Source organism: Sus scrofa, chromosome 13 (assembly GCF_000003025.6).
Source record: "Sus scrofa isolate TJ Tabasco breed Duroc chromosome 13, Sscrofa11.1, whole genome shotgun sequence".
Lineage (NCBI taxonomy): Eukaryota > Metazoa > Chordata > Mammalia > Artiodactyla > Suidae > Sus > Sus scrofa.
This window is the reverse complement of record NC_010455.5, coordinates 197,018,937-197,036,538: the sequence shown is the minus strand read 5'-3', so window position 1 is coordinate 197,036,538 and position 17,602 is coordinate 197,018,937. Positions and strand designations below refer to the sequence as shown.

General features: G+C 47.4%; 1 protein-coding gene across 1 annotated transcript in view; it reads right to left on the bottom strand.

Annotated features, from left to right (window-relative positions):
* IFNGR2 (interferon gamma receptor 2 (interferon gamma transducer 1)) overlaps positions 935-17,602 on the bottom strand; it is a 28,302-nt gene continuing 11,634 nt past the window's right edge. The window contains 5 exon segments of the mRNA NM_001111258.1: positions 935-1,752; positions 5,426-5,583; positions 5,942-6,101; positions 9,326-9,471; positions 15,564-15,772. Of these exon segments, the coding sequence (NP_001104728.1) occupies positions 1,534-1,752; positions 5,426-5,583; positions 5,942-6,101; positions 9,326-9,471; positions 15,564-15,772 (892 nt within the window). The 3' untranslated portion in view covers positions 935-1,533.

The following is a 17,602-nucleotide window of genomic DNA, read 5'->3' as shown; positions in this document are numbered from 1 at the left end:
CTGAGCCGCGATGGGAACTCCCCCTTTTATTCTTTTTTTTTTTTTTTTTTTTTTTTTGGTCTTTTTGTCTTTTCCAGGGCCGCACCATGGCATGTGGAGGTTCCCAGGCTAAGGGTCTAATTGGAGCTGTAGCCACCGGACTACGCCAGAGACACAGCAATCCCAGATCTGAGCTACACCACAGCTCATGGCAATGCCGGATCCTTAACCCACTGAGCAAGGCCAGGGATAGAACCTGCCACCTCATGGTTCCTAGTCGGATTCGTTAACCACTGAGCCACGACAGGAAATCCTCCTATAAATGGTTCTTAATCCATGTCCTCTGAACAAAAAGACCCCATCACTACTTGCACTGACAGAAGACTTGCAGGCCCAGTGGTTATCACTCTGGTCCACTAGCGAATCCTCTCTACACGCCTTGCTCAACACATGTGACACATCACAGATAAATGAAGCGCAAATGCAGCTTCTGAAAAATCCCCTTCATAACTTTTCAAGGAATCAAGTGATACAGGTTGAAAGTTCTTGCTGCATGACCATGAGGCCTCTCGGTAGCTCTACTGAGAGGTAGGAAAACAAAAGTTTTCTTTTTTTTCTTTTGTTCTTTTTAGGGCCCCACCTGGGGCACATGGAAGTTCCTAGGCCAGGGATTGAATTGGAGCGGCAGCTGCCAGCCTACACCACAGCTACAGCAGTGCCAGATCTGAGCCACATCTGTGACCTATCCTGCAGCTCACAGCAACGCTCCATCCTTACCCCTGAGCGAGGTCAGGGATCGAACCCGCATCAGACTCTATGTTGGGTTCTTAACCTGATGAGCCACAACGGGAACTCTGAAAACAAAAGTTTAGATAGAGAATTTTAAAAAGTTGAAACTGCAGAAAATAGGCCAAAATAAAGAAGATGAAGTAGAAGAACTTCACATAGACTTTTAAAAAGTTAATTATACAGTTGTTTATTTCCAGCTTAAAAAAAAAAAAAGACCCTTAAGTTACTAGAAAATTATTTACAGTTTTAATCACATTTAAAGCCAGGAATCTGCACGTGAAAGGGACAGCCTTGTTGGCACAGGCTGGGACAGGTTCTGTTACCTGCCCGAAGTGCTCAAGTTTCTTGCTAGAGGGGACCCCCGTCTCCTGACTGCACGGCCCAACCAGCAATGTACAAAATATCAGAGGGGATGCCACTTGGCTAACAAATAATTAAGTGCTTTTTTAGTGTTTAAGAGAAACCTTATTTTTTTGGTATGTAGAATCATGCTAAACACATGTATGATTTAGGAAATTTTTGGTTAAAAAATAAAAGTTTGTCTCTCCCACAAGACCCATGACCTCTGCCCAGGTACTCATGGGTCTTTGGGGTCTTTTTGGCCACATCCATGGCATGTGGAAGTTCCCAGGCCAGGGATTGAACCCATGCCATGGCAGGGACCAGAACCTCAGCAGTGACACCAAGGGATCCTTAACCCACTGAGCCACCAGGGAACTCCACCCATAGGTCTTTTTGTGACAGGGACATTGAGCAGTGGCTCCATCAAACCGGGACAGATACATCAGCAGCTGTATTGGCTGAGGGTGCTCCATCCATAGGCTTGTGGCTCGAGACAGTGCTTTGGGTCAAAGTGCTTTGGAGAGTGTCTTCTCGATGATTCTCTGGAAATGAAACGATGGACACAGAGTCCCAGGCATCATCTCTTGACGAGCTGTCCTTGTCCAAGGCGTCTAAGATGGGCTGAGCCGGGTCCTTTAAATACTTGAAAAGGTTGAAAATCATTATTACAATCAGGTTCTCAGTTCAAGATACCAGATCTTTTTACTTTAATGTTTCGTTGACCCAATCCTATTATTATTTTTTTTCGCCCAAGGATAACTTCCAATTCTGTCCACCCACAAAACACCTTCACCCCTCATCTCAATCACCTGACCGTGAATCCAAGGGCCACCCAGGGAATACTCTGAGGTGCCAAAGGGCACCGCTCAGGAAAAGCGAGTTCTGGCTTGTGGGTGATTAATCCCTGAAAAGTCTCTACTTTTTCAGGGAAGGAGGAAGCGGAACCCCTGGTTCACCTCCAATGGGGAAAACAGGGAACCTTCAGGAGCGTTTTCCCAGCCACTCCATCCAGAGGCTGTTGCTACTTCACACAACACCCCAGGGACAGAGGATCTGGGCGGGTGCACAGCCGTGGCAGCACAGCCCTGGTCGAGTCAGGGAGCGTTGGTCCTCGGGGATGAAGCAGTGGTCCCCAGGGCCTAACTGTCCCCTGTCCTTCCTGCCTCCGCTGTGGGCTCAGCCATTGATGAGCAAGTTACCAAACCTACCTGGGCTGGCAAATGCTGAAAGATACTAAAATAGTCAGTTTAGAGCTGGCGGATGGAAAGAGGAACAATCCATCACGCGCTCTTGTGAAACCTCAGACATTTAAGTGAAACATGATTCACTGTTCTCACGCAACTTCAGTGACTTTTGATACAGATTTTTCACGCTTTCCCCGGAAAATGAACCGAAAGATTGTATGTTTTAGATGCAAGCCCCAAAGGAACGACTAGGAGTAAATTCACTGATGAGAGTCCAGACGTTAGTTTTACTGGGAGAGAGAGATTATGCCTGCGAGTAAAATTCTAAGTTGAGAGCTGTTACACCGGCACAACAGTAACCAGGGAAGGTGGTTTTTTTGGCGGTAAGAATACATCAGGGGACGTCCATCTTCAACACATTTTGAAGTGCACAGCACAGGACTCTCTATAGGCACGATGTTTACTACAGATTTCTAGAACCTACCTTGCATAACTGAAACTTTGTATCATTTGAAAGCAACTCTCCCCTTGCTCTTCCCCTGGCCCCTGGTAACCGCTATTCTGCTCTGTTTCTATGAGTTTGACTATTTTATTTTTATGTATATATGTCTGTCTGTCTGTCTGTCTGTCTTTTTAGGGCTGCTCCTGTGGGATATGGGGGTTCCCAGGCTAGGGGTCTAATTGGAACTGTAGCTGCCACAGCAACACCAGATCCGAGCTGTGTCTGCGATCTACACCACAGCTCACGGCAATGCCGGATTCTTAATCCACTGATCGAGGCCAGGGATCGAACCTGAAACCTCATGGTTTCTAGTTGGATTCGTTTCTGCTGTGCCATGACAGGAAGTCTGTGTTTGACTATTTCAGATGCTTCAAAGAAGTGGGATCCTGCAGCATTTGGATGGAAGGTTCAGTAGGGAATTTAATGTAATTTGCACAATGTCTGTGTACTTTAAAAACATCTCATGACAAATGAAGGGAAACAAGAGATTATAGAGCTCCTTCTAGAAGCACCAGTCTGTCTTTCTAGACTAGCTATAACAACATAAGATTCTGTTTCTGCTTTTTTTTTTTTTTTTTGGTTTTTAGGGCCAAACCCACGACATATGGAGGTTCCCAGGCTTGGGGTCAAATCAGAGCTACAGCTACACCACAGCCACAGCAGGATCCAAGCCACATCTTCGATCTACACAGCTCACGGCAACACCGGATCCTTAACCCACTGATTGAGGCCAAGGATCCAACCTGCAACCTCATGATTCCTAGTCAGATTTGTTTCCGCTTCGCCACGATGGGAACTCCTTTTTTAAAAATAGCCACTCCTGTGGTATATGGAAGTTCTGGGCTAGGGGTCAAATCGAGCTACGCCACAGCCATGCCAGATCCGAGCTGCATCTTTGACCCTCGTGGCACCTTGCAGCAACACGGATCCCCACCCCACTGAGCCAGGCCAGGAATTGAACCTGCATCCTCATGGACGTTATGTTGGGTTCCCAACCTGCTGAGCCACAAGGGGGACTCCTGTTTCCAATATTTTACTTTGATTTTACCGAAGGATGATAAACTTCCAGAAGCAAATACTTCTAAAAAACATTCTTCTATCAGCTAGCTTCTCATCCCAAGAATGTCCCAGCTGCGTTCTTAGAGAGCCTGGCTGCTCACAGAGCCTCAGGGGGGCTGGGCTGGGCAGGAAAACAGGATTTTCTATAAGACTCACCCACTCCACTTTCTTAAATCCTTTAAAGTACTAGTGATGTCCCCGAGCACTCGGTGTAAAGGCTTTGAGCTCACAGCTCTGGGTGTGTTTACTCTAGAAGCCTCGCATGCACGTCTGACCCAAAGCTCAAGCTCTTGCCCGGTGATCTCCACTGCCTTGGGTCCCCTGACCAGGCTCCCTGGGGGAGGTCACCAAAGGCCCAGGACTGATGTGTTGCTTCCAGAGGAAACTCCTGCAGCCTATCTCTTGGCCGGGCCCGACTAGCCCAATCTTGTGCCATTTAAAATTATTATTATTTTTGGTCTTTTTAGGGGCCACACCTGCAGCACATGGAAGTTCCCAGGTCAAATAGGAGCTGCAGCTGCCGGCCTACACCACAGCCATAGCAACTTGGGATCCGAGCCACATCTGTGACCTACACCACAGCTCATGGCAACGCCGGATCCTTAACCCACTGAGCGAGGGCAGGGATGGAACCTGCAACCTCATGGTTCCTAGTCGGATTTGTTTCCACTGCACCATGATGGGAACTCCTGTGTCTAGCACTTTTTTCATTTTGCAAAACTGAAATAAGTCCCCATTAAACACTAACTCTCCATTTCCTCCCTCCTTTCAGACCCTGGAAACCATGATTCTACATTCTTTGTATTAGCGGAATCATGCTGTATTTGTCATTTTGTGACTGTTTATTTCTCTTATAATGTCCTCAAGGTTTATCCATGTTGTAGCCTGTGTCAGAACACCCTTCCTTTTTAAGGCTGGGTAATATTCCATTCATACATATAGGTCACTTTTTTTTTTTTCCCCTCTTATGGCTGCACCTGTGGCATACAGAAATTCCCTGGCCAGGGATTGAACCCACACCTTCACAGCAAGGCCAGCTGCTACGGTCGGATTCTTAACCCCCTGCGTCACAGTGGGAACTCCATAGCCCATATTTTATTTATTCATTCATCTGCTGATGGACACTTGGGTTGTGTCTACTTTTGGGCTCTTGTGAATAAAGCCACTGGGAACCTGGGTGTGCAAATAACCAAACACCATGTATAGCTCAAATCTGTGTCCCCAGCCTTGTCCACTGCTATCCTTGTGGGTGTTACTGGGGGTGTGGAGGGCAGGTCACCCATTTATTTATTGATTATGCTTTTTAGGGCCACGCCCCACAACACAGGAAGGTTCCCAGGCTAGAGGTCGAATCAGAGCTACAGCCACCAGCCTATATCACAGCCACAGCAACTTGGGATCTGAGCCGCGTCTGCGACCTACACCACAGCTCATGGCAATGCCAGATCCTTAACCCACTGAGTAAGGCCAGGGATCGACCCCGCATCCTCATGGATCCTAATCGGGTTCCCTAACCGCTGAGCCATGAAGGGAACGCCCAGGTCACCCTTTTAGATGTGTACACACGTACCTCTTCTATTTGTACCGGGATTCTGGGCGGAGAGTGAAACCAGTATTTAACCAGGCCTCTGAATTTCAGGACCAGAAAGAGACAGGCCCCGACCACCACCAACAGCAACAGAAAGGTTCCCACGGCAATCAGGATGACTTGCTGCAGCTTGGTAGACGCTAAAGAGACGACATAAATGTGAGCAAATGACCACCGTCCATGGGACACAAACATCGAGTCATGTGTCATCCGCTTCTACAGGAAATGGGGTTCCTGTCCCAGGAGAATGGGTGGATACTAGGGCTCCCCCACCCAGCCTTGCAGGCAGGAACGAAGGCGATCGCACAACAAAGCAGCTCTTGCTACTGGAAATTTCCCCATGCGCTCGCTAAGCCGCTGGCGAAGTGCTGTCTCAGCCCCTTCTCTATGGGTCTCCCCATTCCCATCGCCCTTCACCTCATAAGCAGTCCCTGATTGCACTATTTTAGGGGCGTTTTTTTCCCCCCAGCTCAGGAAGACCTTAAGAAAGCACATTACCATCGGCTGTTGTTTCGGAGCAAGATATGTTGCTTAAATGCCCGGATCTAGAGATGTTTTCTTTGACCAAAAACAGTTCTGCTTTGACTTGAAAACAGTATACTCTTAAGGGTTTTAAATCATTCAGTGTGATGAAGTTGTTCCTGAAAGGCTGCGTCACCTGCGTAAAAAACACCAGCAATCACACATGAAAGTTATCCACCGAGACATTGTCAAGCCCTATCTTCCCCAATGTTTCCTCAAATTTCACACTGAATGCACCAACCAAAGGATAGGCAATTCTGTTTTAAAGAAAGAGCATTTATAAGTATCACACGTGCTTACAGAGGACCAATTTTATTTGTGACAATTGATGAGTAGGAGTTCCCGTCGTGGCGCAGTGGTTAACGAATCCGACTAGGAACCATGAGGTTGTGGGTTCGATCCCTGGCCTTGCTCAGTGGGTTAAGGATCCAGTGTTGCCGTGAGCTGCGGTGTAGGTCACAGACGCAGCTCGAATCTCAAGTTGCTGTGGCTCTGGCATGGACCGTCGGCTACAGTTCTGATTAGACCCCTAGGCTGGGAATCTCCATATGCCATGGAGGCGGCCCTAGAAAAGGCAAAAAGACAAATAAATAAATAAATAAATAAATAAAATAAAAATAAATGAAAATTGATGAGTAGCCTCAAGACACGGATGGCTTTAGGGCCATGTTTCTGGCTGTGAGGTCAGAGGGCCCACAAGACCCCTTGCAAGCAACAGAGGGTACAAGTCTGGAATTTAGCAAATCCCAGCTTCCTTTTTTTTTGCCCGCCCCCCGCACCCCCCAGCATGTGGAAGTTCCTGGACCAGGGAACGAACACTTGCCACAGCAGCGACCCCAGCCGCTGCAGCGACAACTCCGGATCCTTAGCCTGCTGTGCCACAGGAGAACTCCAATCCCAATTTCTGGGACGAAATTTTCTCCTTTCAAATGAACATTTTGTATTTCATGGCGAATCTCATCAAGCTACTTGAAGGCAGTCAACAAACAGAAAAAAGTTATTCTAGGAAATAATGTTGCTTGGGTTCCCCACCTGCTTCTGGTTGGTTTTAACTAAAATGTGCTGATTCCTTTTACAGTTTGGGTTGAGATGATCTTAGTGATTTATGTAATCAGGAACAAGTCGGATCCTGGATTCTTTGAGGATTCTGCCTCCTCTCTACCTCCTTGCCTCTTCCTGCCACCAGGGTCCTGTCACCTCCACGTGTCCAGTCAATGGCCCCTCATTCTCATCCTCCACAAACTGTCACCAAGCCACAAAGAGACAAGAAAAAGATATACCACCTTATGGCAATATAGGATTTCTTATAAAGGACTGCTTTCTTTTCTTTTCTTTTTTTTTTGTCTTTTTTTTTGTCTTTTTTTTTTTTTGCCATTTCTAGGGCCGCTTCTACAGCATATGGAGGTTCCCAGGCTAGGGGTCTAACTGGAGCTGTAGCTGTCAGCTTATGCCAGAGCCACAGCAACTCGGGATCCGAGCCGTGTCTGCGACCTACACCACAGCTCACGGCAACGCCGGATCGTTAACCCACTGAGCAAGGGCAGGGATCGAACCCGCAACCTCATGGTTGCTAGTCGGATTTGTTAACCACTGCGCCATGACGGGAGGGAACTCTAGGACCGCTTTCTTAATGTGAGATACAGTAAACACAGGCGTTTGAAATGGTCATATTTAACACACGCTCGGAAACGTGGACTGGTGAAGCTGCTTTTATATATGTTGACTGAAAAAAAGGCATATTATTCAACAGAACATGGTCTTATTTTCAAACATACAAAATGATTATATAATATAGGAATAGCAGAGATACAGATGATTTTTAATTTTTTTCCTCCTGTTTAATAGTAACGACTGCCAGGGCAGAGGGGAAAAACGTCTGCTCGTAATGCCCTGTACAGCAACTTTAAGGATAACCTTCCTTTTAAGTTTATCTTGGCAGCCAGTTGGCACCTCCAAAAGTTAGAATCACAGATCATGCGGGCCTGAGATTGCTGTCCTTAGAAAGGACTTGCAAGGTTGCCCAGAGCAGGCATCTGCGAACTTGGGTTTCAGGAGCGTTCCCACCATTTCTGAACTGATAAGCATGGTTTATTGCATAAACAATGTTTTTTTATGCTAAACATCTGCTTTCCCTCTGGGAGTCTGGAGCTCTGGTGGATGTGCTGGTCGGAGGGTGCCTGTGTGACCAGCCCCCAGTACCAGCCCTGGACACCGAGTCTTTAATGAGTGTCTCCGATATAGACAAGACCCACACATGCTGTCACAGCTTGCTGCTGGGGGAATCCAGTGTGTCCTGTGTGACTAGAGGAAGACTCCTGGAAGCTTAGGCCTGGATTCCTTCAGACCTCACCCCCTGGGCCTCTTCCCTTTGCTTATTTTATTTTATTTTATTTTTTTACTTTTTAGGGCCGCACCCACGGCATATGGAAATTCCCAAGCTAGGGGTCAAATTGGAGCTGGAGCTGCTGGCCTACACCACAGCCACAGCAACGTGGGATCCGAGCTGCGTCTGCCACCAACACCACAGCTCACAGCAACGCCAGATCCTTAATCCACTGAGCGAGGCCAGGGATGGAACCCACATCCTCATGGATCCTAGTTGGATTTGTTTCCACTGAGCCACAGTGGGAACTCCCTAAACTCTTATTCTTATTAAAAATTGTAATAATGTTGAACTTAGGAAATCATGATGTTTACAGAGATAATAAAATGTCATTAAATGCAGCTTGGATCATCAGACACTGGGGATGCTGAAAGGCTATCAGTTTTTTCTCGGGCCATCCAGGGGCCCCTTCCGGTAGGACCCACCTTATCCACACCCCCACCCCCAGCCGCCTGCCAGCCACAGCCTGTATTTCTGACAGATCCAAGCACCTGCAGTGCCCCGAATGTGCCAGGCCTTCTCGAACCTTCTGGCCCTTCTCCCTAGAATGCTCTCTCTCCTTCTAGTTGACTTTTCACCTATTCCCATGGCTCTCTTTGCGAACAGCTCAAACCACAAAATTTGTACCGTTAAACCTTGCAGACAGCAGTAGGAAATTCCTGACTGTAGCAACAGGCCCACAGAACCTCCCCAAACTCCGGAGTGTGGCAAAGGCACCACAGGCACCGGCTGGGTCCTGATCCGGACAATGGGGACCGTGGGATACCAGGCAGAGAGGCCTTGCAGACGCATCTGGGGGGAGGGAAGCGTCAGCACAGGCAGGAGCAGCAGGGGACTGCAGAGGAGGCCGCAGACCGCCAAGGCTCCAGGGGGTCCTGGGATGAGCTGCTCCCCTTGGCCCTTTCAGAGTGGACTTCCTCCTGCTGTTCAGAAACTCCAAAGAAAAGCAAAGCAAACACAAAGAAAAATGCTCTTGCCTGTTGGATTCCCGCCATCTCCCTGTAATAGACATAATACGAGAAAAAGGCCACCGAGGCAGGGACGTCAAAAGGAGAGGAAAACCTGATGATGAGGGAGCCTTCTTCTGGGGTCACCCAGATGTTTTCTGGAGGCCCGATGGTAGCTGAAATAGAATCACAGAGAAAATCAATCTACATGTACATTACATATATAGTACATTAGTATTATAGTATACTACGCTAACAGTATATATATAGTACATTATATATATACACACAGTATTATGTTGTATGTGCAATTATATATATATTTATATTTAATATATATATTTATATTATATATATATTTTTTTGCCTTTTTAGGGCCGCACTTGTGGCATATGGAGGTTCCCAGGCTAGGGGTCGAATTGGAGCTGCAGCTGCCGGCCTACCCCACAGCCACAGCAATTTGGGATCTGAGCCGCGCCTGCGACCTACTGCTCATGGCAACGCCGGATCCTTGACCCGCTGAGCGAGGCCAGGGAGGGAACCCGCAACCTCATCGTTCCTCATTGGATTCGTTTCTGCTGCACCACGATGGGAACTCCTGCACTTATATCTAACATGACACATGGTAATTATACACACACATTTATACATGCAACGAGACAGGCACACAAGACCACGAGAGGCTGCTCTGGGCCCCAGATTTACTTGGAGGGCTACCAGACAGGAAGCCCAGTGGGGCCACGTGCAGCACTAGGGCTTTCTGGCCTCAGGGAAAGGAGGGGTCCTGGCCACCATCCACACGGCTGCTGCCCTGCCTGCCAATGCCCCAATTCCCCCCACCCTACCCCACGCCTCAAGAACACAGTTCAGGTTCAAGCATCTGAGACCCACATGAGGCAGGTACAGGAGCTTCCCTGGCTTAACCACAAGAGCCAATATCGCTCATGACAATTCCACAAGAATAGCTTCCAGAGTCCCCGCAGGGACATGCCCAGTTACCTGCACTCAGCAACTGCCCCCAAGTGTGGCTTTCTGCCAGGCATTTAAGGTGGTCCCAGCTGAAATGCAGTTTACCACTCAGGGGTCCTTCCAACCATAAGCAATGCTAATACCATGGTTTATATGCTGCCTTTATCCCATTTCCAGAGAAATAGAGCTGGAAGGTGAGCCAAAGGTCAAATTTCCGTGCAGAGGGGAAAAGATTTTCCGTGCAGAGGGGAAAAGTCCTTACCTGCTCTCTCTCTCTCTCTATTTTCTATATAAATGAACCACAAGTGGTATGTGCAAGCTTTTCAATACCTTTGACTTCTAGCTTTTTCTTTTTTGGGGGGACTTTTTCTTTTTGGTCTTTTTTTAGGGACGCAGCCCCGGCATACGGAAGTGCCCAGGCTAGGGGCCGAATAGGAGCTGCAGCTGCTGGCCTCCACCATAGCCATGGCAACGTGCCGAGTCTATGACCTACATCACAGCTCAGGGTAACACCGGATCCTTAACCCACTGATCGAGGCCAGGGATTGAACCTGCATCCTCATGGATACTAGTCAGATTCATTTCTGCTGAGCCATGATGGGAACTCCTCTAAGCATTCCAATACAATGCTTACATATAATAACTGAGAAATATTACCATCCTAAGTCTATTTGTTAAGGCTTTTCATTTTTTTTTTTTTTTTTTTTTGCTTTTCAGGGCCATGCTCGAGTCATATGGAAGTTCCCAGGCTAGGGGTTGAATCAGAGTTGCAGCTGCTGGCCTATGCCACAGCCACAGCCACAACCACGTGGGACCCGAGCTGCATTTGCGAACTACACCACAGCTCAGGGCAACGCCAGATCCTTAACCCACTGAGCAAGGCCAGAGGTCAAACCTGCATCCTCATGGATGCTAATCGGGTTCGTTAACCACAGAGCCACAGAGGGAACTCCCAAGGCTGTTTATACAATTTATAGGACAGCCAAAGACTGACTCATGCTATGCTGTAAATGAAAGGTCACAGCATTGATCAAGTAAGCATTTACATTGTATAATTAACCAGAGGAACTCGGATCGAAGTACAAGTTGTGTCGCCCGAGTTCTAAAAGGCCCATCTCTGCACACTTTACACGCACAGATCACCCTATCACGTGAACAGTTACATGCTTGGGAAAGAGGGGCTGGGTTTCTTTCTTGCTTCCAGGCTCTGCCCAGGCTCTCCCGGGTCGGGGAGGGTTAGGCATGTGGTCTGGACACCTTTGTCTCTGTGCCCAAGTAACTGGTCCCTGCAGGGTTTGGCCCGGTGCCCTCTGATCTCATCTGTTCTGGTGGACGAATGATGTGCAGACAGAGACTGGGCTTGGCCAGAATGATGTCAGCTGATGGGCTGCGAGGGACAAAAACTCCATTAAACCTGCTCACAGGCCCTGGCACATACATCCTTGAGCTGCCCTTCCAACGGCGAAGCGACCAGAGCCCATGCTGACCTGCAGGGCCAGGCCTCCGTTGAACAGATTCTCTAAGACTTTTCTGTGACTCAGCCGTGGGGGTGGGCGTGGGAGCCTGGATGACTCAGCACTGAGCTGCCGAAAGGTCAGCACCGAAGCTCTGCCTTTCTGACAAAGAGCGTCCCAGACCTGGAATCTGACACCCACCTGAGGAGCCTGGCTCTCGAGGGCCATGGTCTGCCTTCTCTCGAGCCCTGAACGAGGGGTGACAACCGAGGGTAACGTCCACACCCTGAGCCGTCACTCAAAGATGTGCATTTCATCTGTGTGTCCACCCAGATCTTTGCAACAACTGTAGAAAGCCACATCCACTTCCCAGAGGGGGAAACCGAAGCCCACGGGGGATATGACTTGCCCAGAGGAACAGCCAGTAAGTGGCACTGTGCTGGGACTTGAACCCACAATTGCGTGATGTCAAGACAAAGCCTGCCTCCTCCAGACACTATCTCATCCTTCCACCCTCGAGTGCCCTTGGTAAAGCATCGTCTCGGTTACTCATCCCAACTCGACCACAAGTGCTGAAAGCAGCTCTGAGAACCCCACTGCCTCAGCGAGGGGCCCAGAGTGACACCCCACCAGTAACGGACCAAGGACACCTCAGCCTATCAGACCGGGAGGACCTAGGGCAGCAGTGGGCTGACTGGACCAGCGACTTCACAACAGATCCTGCTCCTGGTACATTTCCCCCCACTAATTCCTACCGAAGTGATGCTTTTTTTTTTTTTTTCCCATTTCTTTTTAGGGCTACACCTGTGGCATATGGAAGTTCCCACACTAGGGGTGGAACTGGGGCTGCAGGTACCAGCCTATGCCACAGCCACAGCAACGCCAGATCCAAGCCGCATCTGTGACTTACGCCGCAGCTTGCGGCAACGCCAGATCCTTAACCCACTGAGTGAGGCCAGGAATCCAACCCGCATCCTCATAGATATTAGTTGGGTTCTTAACCCACTGAGCCACAACAGCAACTCCTGAAGTGATGCCTGATAGCCCAGATGTGTGATGGTTCATCCTCATGTCACTAGCGCAAATCATTTTTTTTTTTAGAGCTGTACCCATGGCATATGGAAGTTCCCAGGCTAGGTGTCAAATCAGAGCTACAGCTGCTGACCTATGCCACAGCCACAGCAACGTGGGATCCAAGCCATGTATGTGACTTACACCACAGCTCACGGCAATGCTGGAGCCTTAACCCACTGAGCGAGGCCAGGGATCAAACCTACAACCTCATGGATACCAGTTGGACTCATTTCTGTTGTGCCACAACAGGAACTCCAAACCATTGATTTTTTTCTTCTTATCACAGAAGATTTCAAACACAGAGAAAGTCGAGAGAAGACTGTAACCAGAGCTCATGTACTCATCACCCATCTTTCAGTCCATCGTCAAGTCCGGGCCAATTCTGCTCCTCCTGTGCCCATCCACCTTGTCCCTGGCCCTCCCATTATCTGGATTATTCTGGCTGAATCTCAGACATTTCATTATTACATCTGTAACTACTGCGGTATGTATCCTGAAAAGATCAGAGCCCTCTTTTTAAAAAAAAACATAAACAAAATACCATTGTAACACCTAAAATAAATTATCAACATTTACTTAATATATCATCAAATATCTTTTTGTTTTTGGTCTTTTTAGGGCTGCAGGTATGGCACATGAAGTTCCCAGGCTAAGGATTGAATTGGAGCTGTAGCTGCCCGCCTACACCACAGCCACAGCAATGTGGGATCCAAGCTACGTCTGTGACCTAAACCGCAGCTCATGGCAATGCCAGATCCTTAACCCACTGAGCGAGGCCAGGGATCGAACCTGCACCCTCATGGATACTAGTTGGGTTCGTTAGTGCTGAGCCATGACGGGAACTCCCTATCGTCAAGTATCTAGACAGCCATCACATTTCCTCAGTTGTCTTATACCTTTGTTTAGTTGAGTCAGGATCCCAAGCAGCTTCATACTTTGTGTTTGCACAGATACTGGAGAAACATCAGGTACAGGTGACCACGTGAAAAATGAATCATTGAAAGAACAAATCTATAAACTAGTATCTGACGACTCTTACACTTCCTTCTAATATATTTTTGTTTTGTTTTGTTTTGCCTTTTTTGCCATTTCTTGGGCCGCTCCTGCGGCATATGGAAGTTCCCAGGCTAGGGGTCCAATCGGAGCTGTGGCCACCCGCCTACACCACAGCCACAGCAACACGGGATCCGAGCTGCGTCTGCGACCTACACCCAGCTCATGGCAATGCCGGATCCTTAACCCACTGAGCAAGACCAGGGATCAAACCTGCAACCTTACGGTTCCTAGTTGGATTCATTAACCACTGAGCTACAGCGGGAACTCCCCTTCTAATATTTGGGAGCACTTCTGTGAGTTCAATCATTTGACAGTTATTTACTGAACAGCTGCTTTGTGCCAAGCACCATTCAAGGCTGAATTAAAATCTTCCCTGAACATAAAAGAAGTTGTGCCAGGTAACGGTGATCAGTAAAGCCAACATGCTAGTAACCCATTTAGCACAGAGGTTGGCAAATTTTCTTAGTAAAGCGCCAGTGTGATTTAGGCTCCAAGGGTCAGAAATCCCCCTGTTGCAACTACTTGACTTGCCTATTGCTGCATGGAAGCAGCCACAGACAATGTATGAAAAGATGGGGAAACTGCACTTGATAAAACTTTTTTTAAAAACTGAAGTATAGTTGAATTACAGCATTGTGTTAGTTTCAGGTGTACAGCAAAGTGATTCGGTCATTTATATATATATATTCACATATATACATATATATTCCTTTTTCAGATTCTTTTTCATTATAGGTTATCATGAGATATTGATTATAGTTCCCTGTGCTAGCCAGTAGGTCCTTCTTGTTTATTTGTTTTATATATCATAGGGTATATCTTTTAAGCCCAAACTCCCAATTTATTCCTCCTCCCCTTTCCACTTGGATAACCATAAGTTTGTTTTTTGTCTGTTTCTGTTTTGTAAACCAGTTCACTTGTATTATTTTTAAAATCTGTATTTTATTTATGTATTTATTTATTTAGGCTGTACTCTCGCATAAAGAAGTGCCCGGACCAGACTGAACTTGAGCCACAGCAGTGACCTAAGCTGCTGCATTGACAATGCTGGATCCCTAAACCACTGAGCCACAGGAGAACTCCATTGTCATTTTTTTTTTTTAGATTCCACCTATAAGCGATAACATGTAATATTTATCTTTCTCTGGAGTTCCCGTCGTGGCACAGTGGTTAACGAATCTGACTAGAAACCATGAGGTTGCAGGTTTGGTCCCTGGCCTTGCTCAGTGGGTTAAGGATCCAGCGTTGCTGTGAGCTGTGGTGTAGGCCGGCGGCTGCAGCTCCGATTGGACCCCTAGCCTGGGAACCTCCATATGCCGCGGAGCGGCCCTAAAAAGCCCAAAAAAAAAAAAAAATTATCTTTCTCTATCTGACTTACTTCCCTCCGTACGCTCACCTCTAGATGCATCCATATTGCTACCAATGACATTATTCCCTTCTTTTTTATGGCTGAGTAATAGTCCATATGTACATTTTTCTGATAAAACTTTATTTACAAAAAGTAGGTTGGCGGGCCAGATTTGACCTGCAGGTGACCCCCTGTTCTAGCCCCAGCCTCTGTGGTCAATACTCAGGTTTGACCATTATACTCAGCCATGTGCTGGGTATTGAGGGTGAGCGGCAGGACTGGGGGGCATGGAGTCAGTGCTGCCCAGTGAAGAGAAGTGAAGAAAGCCTGCAAAGGTGAGAGGAGGTTTGAACCCAGGACGTCTTACCATTCCGATAGTGTTCGAACCAAGGCGCTGTCACCCAAGGGGAAACGCGGTCCCCCAGCTTGGCGCGAACACGTAGGGAGATGTTGAACTGCCGTGGGAAACCCTTGGAGAGGCTGTTGGCGGTAAAGTCACACTCCGTCCTGCTGAGGTTCGTACAATCCACGCTGCTGTCTCTTTTGTTGACGTCGTACCAGTTGTGACTGGTGCTGCTGCAAAGGGAAAGAGGGGTTCCTGTCGCATCATTCCCCCTGCATCACATGTCACCGTCTCCCCAGAGCTGAGTTTTTACAACTATTTTAAAAACTGAGATGTAACTTACACGCCATACATGTCCCCCATGTAAGGTGTACAATTCAGTGGCTTTCAGTCCATTCACAGGGTGGCACAGCTCTCCCCACAATCCATTTCCAGAACATCTTCCTCATTCCCTAGAGAACCCCTGGCGCCTGGTAGGGGTCACTCTCCATTTCTCTCCAACCCCAAGCCCTAGGCTATCACCGCTCCACTTTCTAGCTCCATGGACTTGCTGGTTCCAGACATTTCATATAAATGGGATCATAAACTGTGTAGTCTTTTGTGTTGAGTGCCTTTCACTTTGCTTGTTTCACTTAATATGCTTTCTTCTTCTTCTTTTTGTCTTTTTGCCATTTTCTAGGGCCATTCCCTCGGCATATGGAGGTTCCCAGGCTAGGGGTCCAATCGGCGCTGTAGCCACCGGTCTACGCCAGAGCCACAGCAACGCAGGATCTGAGCCACGTCTGTGACCTACACCACAGCTCACGGCAACACCGGATCCTTAACCCACTGAGCAAGGCGAGGGATCGAACCCACATCCTCATGGATACTCGTTGGGTTCCTTACCGCTGAACCACAACGGGAACTCCTGAAGCGATCTAATTTTGAAAGCAACCTCATCACGAGAGGGAGCAGAGCACAGGGATCAACACCTGGATCCTGGAGCCAGATGACTTGGGTTCAAATTCCAGTTGCATCACTTCCTTGTTCCTCAGTCTCCTTACCTTTAAGATGTGAATGAACTGTAGAATCTGACTCTCAGTGCTGTCAGGAAGGGGGACCCCCTGGACACCAGGAAAGTGCCTGGATCAGGGCCTGGTGCCTCATAAGCACCGTGTAAATATTTGTTAAATACCCGGGCAACCAATGATTTCACTGTCCAGCCTCTGTTACATCACTTCCAAAAGTGATTAAGTAAGTTTGTCCCTTTTGAACCCAGCAAGTCATCTTCCAGAAACATCAGAGTAATGTCCTATGTTTGAGGACATTACTTACACAGGAGTCATAAACAGCCATCTGTCTACACCACTCATGAGTATGGGAAAAGTTAAAGAAGTCATCATCATATAAAAAACCATGGACTAAAAATGTTCACATAGAAAAAAATCATATGAAAAAACATGGTCACACACTTAACAACATTAAGATTAAAAAAAAAAAAAAAAGGAAGCAGGGCCCAGCAGTGTTACCCCAGTTTTGTTTCAATCTTACACACACTAGCGCATCTGCAAACAAATGGATGTATTAAAGAAAAGAGAGAGAAATACACTAAAATGAGAATGGTGCTTTTTCTTGAGCACCAGCTTGTTTTAACTTTATTCTTTTTCCTTTTCTGGGTTTTTCATATTTTCTATAAAGAGGATGTACTGCTATTAAAATTAGGAAAAAAATAAACTAAAAAAGGCTTTGAGAAAATGGCTGCTTAGGTTCTGGTCTGGCAGCAGGCCAGGTGGGGTGTGACCTAGAAAAGTCCTGGCTGTCTGCCTGTCTTTATTTTCAAGAAAAACCAGAGATTGGGTTCTTATTCTTCTTCTTCTTTTTTTTTTAAAGTGAAATCTCCAGATTTTTAGATGTTGGCACTAATTCGGAGAAAAACGTTAACACTGTGAGCCAAACACAGACTGTAAGCCACATTATCTGTAACCTCTAATTTACACTTAAAATTTTCTCACAAAGTGCTCTGTATAATTTTGGCTTTGCTGCTTGTGACCGTCAAAAAACAGAGGCACTGCCATTGCTACTGA